General features: G+C 32.8%; 1 protein-coding gene across 5 annotated transcripts in view; it reads right to left on the bottom strand.

Moving 5' to 3' along the window:
- The window catches only part of CCSER1 (coiled-coil serine rich protein 1), a 1396684-nt gene that overhangs the window by 578794 nt on the left and 800233 nt on the right, over nucleotides 1-17657 (bottom strand). For all 5 annotated transcript variants that reach the window (XM_057502445.1, XM_057502443.1, XM_057502446.1 and 2 more), the window contains exon 9: nucleotides 8226-8303. In XM_057502445.1, the coding sequence (XP_057358428.1) occupies nucleotides 8226-8303 (78 nt within the window). The remainder of the gene's footprint in view (nucleotides 1-8225; nucleotides 8304-17657) is intronic.

Here is a 17657-nt window from a genome sequence, read left to right as displayed (position 1 = left end):
CTGGACTAGAGAGGTTGGGTGGAGCCCCGTTTTCTGCAGTCAGGTTGACAGACACGCGGGACAGTATAAGTAGATGACTGCTTGTAAGCAATAAACGGGTTTCTCCCACTTTATTTCTCCCTTTGACTGATTTCAGTTTCAAAGATATTTTGCCCCACAATTTTCTTCTGGAGTTACAGCAACATTACTGGTTGTTTAATGTTTTTTCTAGACTTAGGAAATGCTTTTCTTTTTTCTTAAGCCAAGTATAAATTACAGTAATTTGATAAAGTATGCCTTTGTAAACAAAAATGAAACAGTTAGTTTTTATCCCTATCTGATCCCTCCAAAATTCAGAAACTCTTAGTGAGAATTCTTATTTTCATGGCAATAAACTTATCTGCATAAGCTCAGTATGAATCTGTTCTCCTTGTAATAGGATACAACTAGAAACATTGGTTATATTACAAGGCTTTGACTGTGACTTTCATATTTGAAGATGTGCATAGAATCAGATATGACCAGATACTTTTAAGGAATTAAGGTTGGCTTTATGGAGCCAATAAAGTCCCTTGGCAAACAGCCTGGTAACTGCTCACAGGAGTCCTGGCAGCCTAACTAGGTGAGAAAGGAAAGTCACTTTCTAGCAGGTTCAAGAACCTCAGGATATTTTTGGGACCTCAAGAAAGAAAATAATTAACCCATGTGTATAGGTTTTGAAGGCAAAGTCTGATAGTGACTTTCCCATGGCTTGGCTTCCTAGCATCAGGGCTTTTAAAAGATAAATCTGAGGGTCCTTATGAACCTTCCAGCAAAGCAGACTTAAAAAGAACCTAAATGGTCAATCACTATTCTTGGCTGCAGTTAGGTAAATAATCAGGACAAGTTTTAATGAATTTATTCTGCCAACAGTTTAGTTTTACTGTAATTATATTTTGTAAACTAAGGGTGATCACAGAGAGAAATTATGTTTCAGTCACACAGCTTTGTGGATATTATTCATCCTCTTTGTTGTCTTAGAGGTTTTGTTTTCTACCTTTTCACTGAACTAGATTCTGAATTATTTCAGTTTCCTCAAATATCTTGCTACAATTATTCAAAATAATTTCTAACTTTCTTCCATCCTTCTAACTTGGAATGATTGAGAAGATACACTGCCCTTTCCTCAATGCTTTACAAACTAGATGTGAAAAACGTAATAAAAACTTCAGGATATCAGCATAACAGCTCAGGTATGGGCAAACTTCTGTGTTTGTTGATTTAAAGGCCACTCAAAAAGTTTACCTGAACACCTGCTGACATCAGAGACATTCAAACTGCAAAAGGGTCATCAAGCCTGCCACCTAAAATCTTGGCTAGTTGCCCCCCCTGGACTCAGAAACTGGGTATAGTGTGTTCTAACCATTAATTGGATAACAGAAATTCCTCATTAAATACCTGATTGCTAGCACCATGTACAGGGCTAACACCAGGAATCCTTCAAGACCACCTCCTGATATCTGACACAACTGTTTAACTGAACTGATCTAGTCTTAGGAATAAAATACTGGTCAGTGAAATAACAGAACAATCTATCAACTCAGCTTCTAGATTGTGAGTCTTCTTGGGGAAGTTTCAAATGTAGGAAAGAAAAGAAGCATACTTTGCCACCCCAAAATATGCCTCTATGGTATAATGATCATCTTGAACTTACTGTTTTTAAGAAAGACACAGGAGAAGGTTGGAAAAACCAGTAAAAGTTATCCTTTTGTAAGAAAATTTTGTGTTTATAAAGTGAATGTCTATTTGTAAGGATGTCTCCCTTTCTGTACCAGGAAGTGGAGGATGACCAAACCTTATCAATGGAGAAGGCGCAAACTTAAATCTGCATAATCATACACTTGTTTATTGTGCTTTTACTGGTTACCTCCCATAACTGGTCTCCCTGTCTCCCCAAATACCTTTCTTTTGTCTTTAGCTGGAGATGATATTTAATGTGGTAGCCTGGGCCATTTTGGGAGTTTATTCAGTTTTCTTGGGTATTTCTCATGTATACAGGAAGTATACATTATTACTAAACTTCTGTTTTTCTCCTGTTAAGCTCTTACTTTAGAGGGAGGAGTCTCAGTCAAGAACGTAGAAGGGCAGAGGAAAAGCTATAACTTTTTTTCCCACATAATTTAAGCTATATACAATATCTGTGTGTATTCTTTAATTTTAATGAATATTTTTACAATTACAAGAGCTTTCATAGTTAGCTATGCCTGTTATTCTCTCCATAAGGATTTCAACCACAGATTATTTTAACAAAAGGATTATCAGTTAACTAGTACTATTCTATATAGTTTGAACTGAATTAAAGATCTGGAAGCATTACAGGAATGATCCTAGATAAGATTCAGGGTTTTAGATAAAAAACATTCAGTGAAATACTGCAAAGGCCACTGCATGCTACACTTATTTTTAAAATCACTGGTTGCCTATGCTGATTTGCATTTAATAATTCACTTTAAAAGGCACAAAGTAGTCATTTCAAAACACTTGCCAGATATAACAAAGAAATATAGAATAATAATGTAGGATAAAAATACACACTTCTGTATTTTTGTGAATAAAGTAAAACTGCATACTGATTTGTTATTGATTCTTAGGATTACAAAAATAACATTAGAGTCTTAATCTATTCATTTATTTACTCACCAATTAATTATTGAGCGCTTTCAATTTTTATTATTTTTTTAACTTTTTTAGTGTCACACCTCTGGTAAATGTGATGTGCTGATATACCATGGTGTCTATACATTTAAACTATATAAATTCAATTCTGCCTGGGCTAGAAGACAACTGGCACACATAGAGAGTGTGTTCTTTAATTTTAATGAATATTTTTACAATTATAAGAGCTATAGAGAGACGGGGTGGAGAGAGTGCACATAAACAAAATAAAAAGAGAAAAAGAAGAGCAAATGTAATTTACATAGTGTGTAGGTTCAACGCAGCTATCTTCTCAGTTATTTATGCTAAGTGATTATGATCAAGAGGGCTGAGACTTCCTTCAAGTGGCCCATGTTCCCTTAGTGTGAGTCTCTTGAGGCACTGGCCCTGATTGTAGAGTTTAATAGTACAGAATGCCTTTTTTTTTTTTTTTCAATCATACTGCATGGCCTTTAAACAAAGTCAAGTAATCTTATTTAGGGCTGCATCAAAGATAAAATGATTTGTTCTTACTGGCTGAGGGTTTTTAAAGAATTTCTGACTGAAAGGATTTCTGACTAAATGTGATTTTCGTATCACCTCTTCCAAGGCTTACAGCTCACATCTCACCCTGGGAGCTGCCGAGATCACACAGTTTAAAATCTCTGGTCATAGTCTTAATCCTGCCCCTACATTCAAAATGATCCTTTCCCTGTAATATTGGTCTATTTTATAGACCAAAATAGTCTATTTTATAGACTCACTACCTTCTAACATACTATGTACTTTACTTACTCTATTTATTGTTTGTGGCAAGTATACCTTCAAAAAAATGCACTTTCTATTGAGGAAATATTTGTTTTTTACTCAAGGATGAATCCTAAGTACATAGACCAGTGCCTGGCTCCCAGGGGCATTTAGTAATATTTGTTGAATAAATGGATGTGTGGATTTTCTAAAGTGGTATCTTAGAACTTCACTCCTGGATAAGCTGTGATTCCTCTACTAAAAATTAACACTTGTGGCAGATGAGGTTTCCCCTATTTTTGATTAGCCCTCGTGTCTGAAAGCTATCCTTGATGTAGTATGGAAAACTACAGTTTAAAGGAAAACTTAGACTATATAGTTTTTAAGCCTGATTTTTTTTAGTTTTTAAAAATAAACAGAAATGTCTGAGATAAGTACATATAAATAAATGAAACCTGTTGGGGAAGGTACTCATCTACTAAATACTGGAGCACATTGAGACATAATCAAAAGAATGACTGGATCTAAGAAATATGATAGCAACAAATGGATCCAAAATAGAAAGCTTTAACAAAGTACAGTTTATTAGCATTGGGATGAGAGCCTAATTGATAGTTATTCAATTTTCAGAATTGGGCTGAATCCATTGGCTAACATATTAGGAAAATACAATACCCTAGTGCTCTAATAGCTAAAAAAAAACAATTGAGGTAAATCTAATCATTTTTATTCCTTACATGATGAACTATTTTCACATTTGTTAGAACAACCTACACACTACTAACTATGCCAGGAGGACCTCTAAAATTAAATCTAGGTAGCATATTTGACAATACACAGATAATCGCATTGAGTTTTCAAAATGTGTATTCATAATAGCACCTAGGCTGTCTATTTTTTTTCCCTAGCCTACAAGAAGAAAACTGCATTTATAAAGCAAATCCCACATTTGGAAAATGTCTTATGACTGGAAACACGCACAATGGTATAAGCATCTATTTCCAAAGTGATTTAGGGTTCATTCATACATGACTGAGGCAAAATGTGTGACATCACCATTCAATTTTAAAGAGCAAATGAAACAACTAATGATATGTAGACTAATGGTGAGTATTAATACTATTTGATGAAATGCTTGATAATGTCAAAACTCAATGAAAATATTAACAAAACATTGCAAGTTCAACACTAATGAAAGGAAGAACCCACTTAACTTCTGGGCTTTTGCCTCTAGGCATATTTTTGAGACCCCATGAGTGTTCTGACATAAGCTCAGGCACTAATTGAAAGGAAAATATATAGTTAAAGTCAGTCAGCCACATTTAACAAGTATCTTCTGTGGAACTTCAGAAGTCAAAAAAAGAAAAGTCCATAAAGATGTCAAGTTAATAAAAGTACTGGAATTTCCTCATTGCCAAAATATAAGATCTTCACTGCAGCATTTTGATTATTCATTCTCAATCATTTTAACCAAAATGTTGTTTGCAGTAGTTCATATTTATAGACAGCCTAGGTGCTATGTTGAAATATCTATTTATGTAGTTGATGTAATCAGAAGGATCTTCCCTACTCTTAATGCAATCTTGTAATCGGCAACATTGCTACTTGAATACATCTATTCATCTTCTATACTGTTTTAATAACACAAGTGACACCTAAGAAATTTTTCTTTGCTCTTTCAATAAACTAAGCCTGAGTAGACAGAGGAAGGTAGAAGAGGTTAAATTGGCACTGATTACTTAAGACACATTCATCATTTATTTAACAATATCCCTGATCAAAAGAACTATTGTGTTTACAGGCCATTGCTGAGATACTCTGAATTTATTTCTAAATAACTATTGCCATGCACATTAGAAATCAGAGCACATTATACACTAACATTAGTTTCAAACCCCCTGATAAATCTGTTGCAGGACAGAAGTAATTAGTTTGTACAAACCTTTGGTCTTAATCACTGTAATGGATTTTTGGAAATTTATTTTAATAGTTTTCATTATAATTAATATCTTCTGGGGATTTGATTTCCTATATTAAGCAAAATATGTAGCAACAGCTATCTTCCCAAGGAAATTATATTAACGGATACTTTCAGTCTCTTATATTCTGGCATCCATATCATTGAAACATAATATACGATGATCTGTAAAGAATAATTTGTGGCTCACATTGACAGCTTTAGGGAGAAGGAAAAGTATAATAATCATCTATAATGTACAAGATTTCTACAAGAGCTTTCATTATTGTTTTCTGACAAATACTACTGCAAATTATAAATGCATACAGTAAATGTGTGTGCATGTATATATATTACCATATTTGTGAAAAACTGAAATAATGTCAGACTATATTTTCTGGGAAAAATGTGAGTAAAATATTTTAAGGATAATAAAGTATTCTTATTGCATATGAAAATATGAAATTTTACAAATGTATATTGAAAAGTATAGAAAACATATCCAAGTCATGAAAAACAATTACACTATCAATGAATCATAGTCCAAATAATTGCACATTTATCACATTTAAAATGCTTTAATTAGTTCTAGTATGGTTTTTTAAATAGTTCACTCCCCATTTTTTCCCATACAAAATGCCGTAAAGTCTATTATGACAGTTATATCTGATTATTGATATAAATTATTAATTTTCTGATTCCGATGATTATTTCCTAGAATGTCACCAGGAAATATTAAATATGTAATGTTTAGAGATTATTATTCTGTTAATAACTACCCAAATCATAGCAGACACTTGTACAAGGGCATCATTTAGACTCACTCCCAATAAATTGTTATTCTTTAACCTTAATTCTCTCCAGTAAAATACAGGAAGCTCTTACTGCCAGATGTGAGAAGAGGCTAGGAACAATGAAGATTTAATAGCGATTTATAAAGATTTTATAGTGATTAACTATGTTTATGGCTTTCTTTTAATTTATATTTACATAATAGAGAACTAGATAGCATTGATATAAGATACTACATAGAAACAAGAAAATTATGGGGCAGATAGGCAAATACATGAGAGACTGCTAGTAGCTACAGCCTAGTTATTTCCCCACAGGTACCTTCATTTCTTAGCAAACAATTTCTCAGTAGCAATCACTAACAGTGTTACAGAATTCTTACATTTTATGTTTATATTTGGTCATTTAGAAATTTAGAATTCAACTTCCCATTTTCTTAAATTGAATAAAATTGAGTATCTGAGTCCAAATGCATACATGCATACATGTTTTCCTTGTTTTAAGAATACTATTTTAAAAATATTAATACTATTAATAAAAGATTAGACTTCCACAAAGAACATGTGGGAGTGAACAAGTGATTTAACTTTTCTGGAACGCAGTTAACTTATTTGAAAATTGAGGGCTTGGAAAATAGTTCTTACATTATTTTGTTATGGTGAAATAGGGACTATGAATTTATTACTATTACTGGACAACTCTCTGGCTTGCAGATATAAAAATATAAAGGTAACTATAAAATACATTATCTTGGGTTTATATCATAGAGAGTGATATAATATGTACTGAAAAAATTCTAAACAGGAAAAAAAATCACCCAGAAGACATAAATATTGTGACAAATCCTCTGAACTTAATAGAAATCATTTAGTTTTTTAACTACAAAACATTATTTAAATAATACAAAACAATGAAACTCAATTATTATAGTCAAAAATATTGATATCTGGGATATTTAGGTATATAGAACATATTAAAATGAATGCAACAAAAACTCAAAAGAAATGCAAGCTTTTCATGCTTTTTAAGTTAAAAAATAATGGATATAAATACCCAAAAACAATTTGTGCTGGAATTTAAAAGTTTAGTTTTTTTCTTTATAAAGACAAGTAGCTTTATATTAAATATATTAATATACTTTGCAAAGCAACACAAAAGTAGCATTAATATTTATATTTAATATAATGAGCATATCCAGATTTTTACATTTTACCATTATACATATTTCAAAAACAACTTGAAATTATTGTATTCATACTTGTCAAGGAAGTTTTAAAAATATTAACAAATATTTTCAAATAGAAGATGGTTCTCACAAATGTTGTTAGATAAAAGATAAAGAACATATTTTTTCATTAAAAGGAAGTTTATAGTCATGAACTTAGGCAAAATGAAAATTTCATAGCTTGCTTGAGAAAAGACAGATATTTGAATTAAAGTTATCCAAAGTCACCCATTGTTACCAGAGGCAATCTTGTATTAAATGTTTTACAATCCTATTTTATAGTTCAACAAGTATTTCAAATTAAGGAAAAAAAAGCTAACTTTCAATTAAATTATTTTCTGCAGCCTGTACTGAAGCCCAAGAGCTAAAATAGATTGTAAGTTTCTCTGCAAAACTATGTTTCCTTTTATGTGTCAGAATGTAAAAATGATATGCTTGGCCCTTGGTGACTGCAAACATAATAACTTTGTTAAACTGTTAACAAATAAATTAGTACTTATTAAAAAAAATAGTCCTAATATTCTAATATTCTAGTATTAGTATTCTAATATTATAACATACAGCATTCTAATATGTATCTTCCACATATCTGCAAATTCACTAATTGAAAAGACTGTATTAGAGATGTTGGTTTAAAAAGAATTAGTAAGACATTGGAAAGCTAGTCAGTGACTGCAATTATCTTTCACAGTTCCAGAAGATATTTGGGGATTATTTAAAAGCAAAAGATGAATGGTGTGCCACTAAATCCTATTAAATCAATGTGTGGACACAGCAGCGGCAGAGGTAAATAAGCTGTGGAGGTCTGAATACCAACAAAGAAGATAAAAATGGTTTTATATAGTTACTTACATCATAGCCTAGAAGTTCAGTCTGTGTGGATTTATCTACTCTTGAAGCAAAAGCCTTCTGTATATGCTGGACCTTTTCCTGAAAAATGAAAAAAAAAATGCTGGTGAGTCATGCGTCTCTACACTATTATTCCCCACTTCTTAAAACGTGATTAGCATACAATCCATGATTCTTTGTGCATATACTTTCCTCTGCTGGTACTTTACATATCAGCTTAATCATTCAGAGCTTCAAATTTCAGGCCATAAGTGCTCCACCTTAGACATCTTTTCTTTAATACAGAAACCACTGAGTCTGAACCACAGTTGAACACTAAAGAGACATGATTTGCTCAAACCCAAGACCAAAATGTTTATGCTATGTTTCTTGATAACTGTTTTTTGTAAATTAAAATGATAGGATTTTACTTATCTAACTTCAGAGTGTATTTACATTTAAAATCCAAAACATTTTCCATAAATAATCTACCTCATGTAGTACATTTAGTTTATTTTAAATTAAATTAAATTTATTTTTACTTCTTAAATCTCTCCTCTGGAATCTATACATTTAGGATCTGTGCTTTAAAGGATTTGACACTAATCCACTTGTGTTATTACTAGGTAAGGGAGGTAATGCATGAAGGAAGTTTGGAATTTCATATCTCTAATGCAAATATGCTAATTCTAGTCTACTAATATTTCTGGGCTTCTGGCTGGGGACTTCTCATTCTTAAATCCCCACTTAAAAGGGGGTCTTAAGCTTAATTATTATGTAATGTGTTCACTGTGTGCCTGGCAATGCTGGGAGTGCTACACTCATATGATCAGATATCATCTGGGGGTTTTTACTAAAATTACCACCCAATTTCAATGAGAATAATACAGTTTAGAAAGTTTAAATAACTTGAGAATGTTTCTCAAGAAGTTCATGTGATTCCACTAGATTCTGGTTAGTTGCCCTAATTGGCTCTAAAGGAGAACTTTTTTTTCTTTTGAATCTTAGTAAAATAGTTGTATAACATTTTAATGATAGTTTATGATTTATCTTTTCCTAGGAAGGGACAGTAATCATCACCAACCTCACTACCAAAGACTTCAGTTACACAAAACTCATCCTTTTTTCCTTTTTCTCGTGTCTTCTACCTTCCCTCCACTCTTCTTCCTTCCCTTCCCTACCCTCTCCTGTTCCCTTAATTCTGCCTGAGATTTGCAAGTTATCTGAGTTGCTTAACAAAGCAGATGTGTAACTTAAGTAGATATAATTTATTTGACTTATTGAAATACAGAAAATAAACACTTTATGGACTACTAATGTCTGATATCTTCTAATATCCTATCACAAAATTTCTGGTGCTGCTATTCAGACAAAAATTAAACAGATTACATAGTTAAAGAAGATGTAATGCAAGAGAGGCAAGATTTTAATTATTTGAAAAGGATTAGTAAAAATATGGTCACATTTTCCAAACTAAATTTAAAATGAGAAGTAACAAGTTATGTTTATTTAGACTTATATTGTTGTGGAAGAAAAGAGCAGGGAGAAGTAGTAGTACATGAACATTTCTTACCATTGAAGTGTTGTTTAGAAAGTTGACCCATTTTTGAAGTAGTTGGGATTTTAAGTATTGGAAAAGTAAGACTGGTTATGTTAGTATATAAATGTTTGCCTCTGAATTAGAGACAATGCACTAATGCACAGAGTTGGGTAAGCAGAGAGCAAATGCTTCCATTATGTTTTGCTCACATTCCTTTTATCAAGGGCTTCTATTCTGAAAGTAGGAGTTAGAAACGGTTGGTAAGCTCTGGTTCATTGGTTTGAATTTCAAGACTTAGGAAATCCAAATTAAGATAAATGAAAAATGCAAACACCTTCATGAACCAATAGCCTAATGAAAGCAAAACAAACTCTAAATCAAGAATAATTAAATATGTCATATTTGAATTATTTATTATGTATGCACTTGTGTGCTATATTCAAATGTGGAGAGTAAATTAAAAATGGCTGGTTGATGCAAGTGCACATGATTAAGAATTACATATTTTATTTAGTATAATATTATGAAGAAACTATATGAAAGTTTATGATAAATTTCTATAAAATATAATTAGAAAATTAAATAAAGACTAGCTGTTGGAAGATAATTCTCCATGGGTCTCTTGCATTTCTGCAAGACAGATGGATATTTATGGATTGATAAATTTGACAGGATAAAAAGTGTTACAGATAATCATATAGAAAACATACCATAGAAATAACTATTGCTAGATGGTGGGATTGCAGATAATTTTATTATAATAATTTATAATATCAGAGGAAATGAAACAAAGCATCATCATATACTTTCAGCTCTATAGTAATTTGATATAATAAAGATTTTGATTAAAATTACTGATTTCAGTATAGAGAAATAAATATTTCACCTTCAGGATGTGAATGTATTTGCATTCCTTAATTCCTGAGTAATTTTGATTAAATGTATATTATGGTATTGCTCAGGGTACAGGGCACGTGAAGATAAAAGAAAAATAAACGTATAGCCCCTTCCATAAAGAACCTTCCAGTATGTGGGCATAGAAGCCACAGGGCATAAATGTGCAAAGAAGTAAAAAGCTAACCTTTTCAAACAATAAGGCTTCTCTCTCACTTACCAACTTAACATTTCCCTGTATGGCCCCGGAAGATGACTGGTTAGCCAGAGACGGGTAAGATTCCTCAAGGGAGGAACAACCTAAGACAGGCACAGTCGCAGGGGGGTCATCAGGTGAGAAATTGGGGATCAACAGAGGTGAGGCTTAGAACCTCACCCCCCCTGTTCTGAGAGAAATCTTCTGCATACGTGGATGTTTTATTGCCCTTGTCTAGCTTGGATTAACACATAGTCTACAGGCACACACCTGATCATCTACATTTGCTCTCTTACAACACTAAACTCTTTCTACCTTTATCTCGTATCTACCTACCACTTCAGCATTTTATTAAAAATAATAATAATAAAGAGAGAAATGTGGTATCCACATATAAATCAAGTTTAAAAATCAAATGAATATTCATATTTGAACTGACTGTTTATAGTTCATAATGCATGAACAAAACCGAAAGCTTCTGTGATGACTGCCCTTGCACTGTTCACCATGTAACTTATTCACTATGTAAGAATTTGTACTCCATGTAAGAACTTGTTCGTTATGCATCAGAAGATTGGAGACTGACGAAAATTAGGCTTGGGGTGGATTAATGATTGTGCATTGAGTATTGACCCACCTATACAGAATTTTATTGTTGTTAACAACTATTTGATCAATAAATATGAGAGATGCCCTCACAAAAAAAATATATATATATATGTATATATATATATATATAAACACACTTCCAATTGTAAAATAAATAAGTAACCGGGATGTAATGTATAGCATAAGGAATATAGTCAAAATATTGTAACAACTTGGTATGGTGATAGCTGGTACCTAGAATTATCATGTATATAAATGTTGAATCACTGTGTTGTACACCTGAAACTAATGTAATGTAATACTGTGTGTCAACTACCCTTCAATAAAAAAATAAAAAAAAAAAAAGAACCTTCTAGTATGAAAGAGAGAAACCAAGACAATTGGTATTGAATATATATGGTAAAGGCCCTAAAGAGATAGCTGAAGATAATGTGTGTTGGGGTGGTGTGTTGGGGAGGAAACATATAAGAGATTTAAATAACTGGAATGCAGAAGTTACTGACATCCCAGCTAAGATGACAAAAATTAATTATTATTAGTCAAATTGGGACAGAAGGAATGTGGGTCCTTTTTTAGGCAAGCTTTGCAAATAGATAGAAGTCAGAGAGACTCTGACAAAGACACATATAAATAGCTACTGGTTCAAACTTGCCTAAGGGGAGTCAATGTAAGGGACAACAGTGAGGAATGAGACTAGTTGGTAACTCAAGTCTACGCCAGATTGCTTAGAATTCTGTGCTAAAGGATTTTAGAATTATCTTAGTTTTAGAAATATTTTTAATTAAAGGCCATAAGAATATTTCAACTAAATTACACAGAACATATTTAAGTAGTTCCTTTCACTCCCTTATATATAAGAAAGAATCAGAGGGAAGCAACATGGAGAAGATAAACAGTTGAAGTTCACTGAACTTTATTTTTTTGACCAACAATTAATTTATACACGTGATTCAATGTGGCTCTCTTTCAGTATTTTCCTATGCAAGTAAATGTTGTAACTTTTCCTTCTAACCTCTCAGAGGAATAAAAGAGGCTTGAAATAGCTCAATCTTTCATAGATACATTTTATGAATTAATCTAAATCTGACAAATATCTAGTTGTCTTCAAGTTTTCCTTTCCAAGCAATGACAATATCAATATTTAACAAAACATAGCCTTGTTTTTTTAATTTTTTAAATTTTGGTATTATTAATATACAATTACATGAGCAACATTGTGGGTACTAGATTCCCCCCATTATCAATTCTCCACCACATACCCCATTACAGTCACTGTCCATCAGCATAGTAAGATGCTATAGAGTCAATACTTGTCTTCTCTGTGCTATACTGCCTTCCCCGTGCCCCCCACTACATTATGTGTGCTAATAGTAATGCCCCTTATTCCCCTTCTGCCCCCCTCCCACCCAACCACCCCAGTCCCTTCCCCTTTGGCAACTGTTAGTCCATTCTTGGGTTCTGTGAGTCTGCTGCTGCTCTGTTCCTTCAGTTTTTGCTTTGTTCTCATGCTCCACAGATGAGTGAAATCATTTGGTACTTGTCTTTCTCCACGTAGCTTACTTCACTGAGCATAATACCCTGTAGCTCCATCCATGCTATTGCAAATGGTAGGAATTGTTTTCTTCTTATGGCTGAATAGTATTTCATTGTGTATATGTACCACATCTTCTTTATCCATTCATCTACTGATGGACACTTAGGTTGCTTCCATATCTTTGCTATTGTAAATAGTGCTGCAATAAACATAGGGTTGCAGATGTCTTTTTGAAACTGGGACCTGCATTCTTAGGGTAAATTGCTAGGAGTGGAATTCCTGGATCAAATGGTATTCCTATTTTTAGTTTTTTGAGGAACCTCCATATTGCTTTCTACAATGGTTGAACTAGTTTACATTCCCACCAGCAGTATAGGAGAGTTCCCCTTTCTCTGCAACCTCACCAGCATTTGTTATTACTAGTTTTTCTATGTCAGCCATCCTAACTGGTATGAGGTGATATCTCATTGTGGCTTTAATTTGCATTTCCCTGACAATTAGCCATGTGGAGCATCTTTTCATGTGTCTGTTGGCCATCTGAATTTCTTCTTTGGAGAAGTGTCTGTTCATATCCTCTGCACATTTTTTAATGAGGTTATTTGCTTTTTGGGTGTTGAGTCATGTGAGTTCTTTATATATTTTGGGTGTTAACCCTTTGTCGGATATGTCTTCTACAAATGTATTCTCCCATACTGGAAGATGCCTTTTTGTGCTGCTGATAGTGTCCCCTTGTTATTTTTTTATTATTTAAAATTAAGAAAACATGTGCTTACAATAAACAAAAAAAGACTAGCAGATTCTGTAGAGAAATATCACTGAAATGAGATGAGAAAGAAGATTTCACTATTGATAATTATTTTACATTGGTGTTATTTTACATCAGTGTCTGATCCAAACCCTCAACATGTGGAGGTTTTTAATGTTATGTAATATTGCTATATGAATAAAAAATACATGTAACAATGTTTTTTCTCCAAATTTCCAAATACTTTCATCTAACACTAAGAGTAATATGATATCGGTACCATAAGTAAATGCATGTAAACCAAAGAAAACATGTAATTTAAAAAATTACTAAGCGTACATAAGTTTTTTTTCACATTTCCTCTCCTTCTGTAATCTTTACTACTACAATTACTACTAACAATAATAGATGCCATTAGTAGAAAGTAGTATATGTCAGGCACTATACCAAGTAATAAATACTTTCAAGAACATACAATGTTGGTGTTATTGTCTGTTTTTAAAAGACTAGGAAACTAATACTTAGTACGTTTCAATTAGTTGCTAGAGGTCACACAAGCTAGTATATTGGAATGCCAAAATACAAACCTTCATCTGTCTCCAAACCCTGATGCCCTTTCAAAAAGATATTCTGACTTTGTAAAAGCTTATAAGTAGTATTGCTGTTCTCATTTTACATATAAAAGAAACATTCCAAATGTATAGTTGCTACACAGGGAGTATGGTAATAAAACTGCTCTTGATGTCCATCCTGCCTATATTCTCTTGAGGACTGAGTCATTTTGCTTTACTGTGTAAACAATTTAAGATTGCTTCCGATTTACCAGTTAATTTCCTGTAAAAGCTATAATTCCACAGAATACCCATTACTATAAATATGATGAGCAATGCACTTTGGACCATGAGTTAGGAATAAAATGATAAAGTTAATATAGGGTGATAATACAGAACTGGAAGCAAGATGTGAAAAAGCAAACAGAAATAATACCTGAATATTGGAAAGGCATGAAGTCCTTTAGTTGGCAATGATCTTATCACTTCAAGCAGAGTAATCTGAAAATAACACCGCTTGAGCTGTTAGAATCATTTCAGCAGTGTTCATATGTGGCAGAGGTTGGGGGTGTTTTATGTATTGAATAGTCACAGAATCTGCCTCCAAAATATATGCTGTCCATATAAAAAAAGATAGTTTCCTATTTCTTTAATTTTTAATTTGAATTTCATTAATAACATATATATATATATATATATACACACATATAGAGAATACTTGAGCATAAAACATATAATATGTACTATCAATATTTGTATATTTTTGCACTTTCAAGTGTGCACAGGTAAGCACATGTCACTGAAGAAGCACTGAAGAGGAAGAAATGCAGTGAAAATAAAAACCAAGACAAAACCATGACAAAGCCAGTAAAACTGGCTCTTAAAATGCAGCCTGAAATGACTAAGGAAGTTAAGAGTGTTGGCAGTTACTCATTTTATTTTAGAATATGTTTGTGTTTACTAACATTAGTAGATACTCTCTTGATTAACAAAATATTATGAACATTTTAAAATCTAAGTTTTTTTAATTTACATAATTTTTACCTTAGATATTAATATCTATTATCCTCTACAAGAGCTCTCTAAAACATTTATGCATGTAAGACTAAGTGCAATAAACAAGCTAAAAGGAAAATATTCATTAATCCAAGAAATAACTATAATTTATCTTAAACTATTATTTTAATCACCTACACAGAAGTTCATGAAATTCAAGAAAGGCAGATGAATTTTAAAAAAAAATAGACCATGAGGGCCTATTTGAATTACTTAGCTTTAGAATCTATAATAAAAGGAAGTGTCCTCTAATTAATAAAATTATCAGAGGCTAATATAAGAGATATATGTACTAGTGATTACATCACTACTATATGAACATACACCTTGAGGCTGAAGGGAAAAAACCCAAAAAACATCTATGCTATTACCCAAACTTTTCAAAAGAAAGTTTTGTAAAGAACAGGTTTGAATTAGGGAAAGGAATACCTTTCAAGTATGAAAGGAACACAAAGACTGCTTAAATAGTATAACCCTAAATTTAGATCCTAAATCATGGATCTAAAGGTTAAGTTTATGGAAAGGAAATGGTATTGAAAGCCTGATACACTAAAAGAGGAGAAAAACTAACTTCTAAAATTGAAAAGTAATGTAATTCAACACAAGAAAATTCGCAAATGTTCTAAGTCAAGTTCAACTAGAAATTAGGTGGGTCATAAAGAATTTGATCATCTTATAACGGACTTCAGTGTCAATAATAAAAGATTATTTAAATAAAACAAAAGCAAAAACTAATGGGAACATCACTGGGATTGCTAAATGATGCTAAGTCCAAGGATGATCTCAGAAATGAAAAGGCAGTCTTATAGGGATCACACCGATTGTTTCCAACCACCTTTAAAGAAGGCAGAGCTTACCAAGTGCATATCAAGATCAATGTAATTATAAACAAGAACAGTGACCAAGCAAACAAACTTCCTGACAGAAGTAAAAATTTATTGGAGCTGCCAAGATAACATTAAGATGTTTTAATATTTTATTATTTTCCTTATGCAATATTGTTAACATAACAAGAAGTAGGGCAAATAACACAAAAAATCCCTATGACCTCATCACCCAATTTCAACAACAGATATCAGAATTTAAATAAGTATTAGTATTACCTATGTACTTAAATAGCTGAATTGGTAATTGTGGTCCTTTAATGGAAATGAAGACCCTGCTCTGGCTCCCTTCCTACCATGTCTTGCCCATGGGGTGAAGATTTTGTGGGGATAAAGGAAGTGCCATGTTTTCCCTTCTGACCATATCCAGAGCCCGGGAATCCACTGCTCAGTTCAGGACATGGCCACGTCAGTCGTTCTGAGGGCTCCCTGATGTGTGGCCATGGGATGACTGGCCGTGCACAGGCTGGGTGTTCTCCAGGGTGACCACACACATACTCATGAGGCCCTGGGGGACAGAACATAGGGTGGTAGGAAGGCAGATGAGGTTCGAACCAGGGCTTGTTCTCTTCCCATTGTCAAGTTCCTGCCAGAATGCCAGACGTCCAAAACAAACCGTAATTTGAAAACGGATTTCCGAGTCATTAACAAAGTATATTTGTCAGGATGGAAGGACAGAACACATATTATTCAACAGTTTCTAAAGCTTGATTTATAACTAGCATTTAGACTTACATTCTGTAGGCCCCTATTCACATTCTAGCCTGAGTTTCACAAACATTAGCACCTGGCTTGTTCCTAGATGCTTTCTGTTTTTTATTGACTGCCACACCTCAGGAAAAGGAATGTGAAGTTTAAAAAAGTTGCAGAAAAGGGCAAAGGCATAGGTTTATTTTATGTTTATGTATTTTAATGTGTCAGAAGTATAAAGCCTAACAGAAAAAGGAATTGTTCAGTAGACCAGTACAAATCTGGGTAACATTTATTTTCACCCAATTTTTTGACATCTCAACTAGGAAAATGCTTGACACCCTACCACTTTGAGACTATATTGGAGGTGATCTTTTTTTAAGAAATGAGGACATAAAATTGTACAGCACAGCATATCCTAAATTTATGAAGCTCAGCACCCATAACAGATTGCACAAACTGAAAATATACCTCGATTTTAGAAGCATTTAGGTCACTTCACTTAAGGAAGAGATAGATAAAAAATGTAAATATGGCATTTTTGGGTATTGAATCAGAATACTTCTACCCAGATAACTGCATGCAAATATTCTAGATGTAAAGCACATGGACTTTTTCCCCCTCCAATAAGAATGGAATGATGCTTTCTGCTGTAATTCTAACATTACTGTTCTAGTATTCATATTATTTTTTTCCAAAGGGCCTATTATGTTTTATAAATACTATAGTTTCAGTAGTGGATTAAATAACTACATAT

Source organism: Manis pentadactyla, chromosome 5 (genome assembly GCF_030020395.1).
Source record: "Manis pentadactyla isolate mManPen7 chromosome 5, mManPen7.hap1, whole genome shotgun sequence".
Lineage (NCBI taxonomy): Eukaryota > Metazoa > Chordata > Mammalia > Pholidota > Manidae > Manis > Manis pentadactyla.
This window is presented reverse-complemented; position numbering and strand designations above follow the sequence as displayed.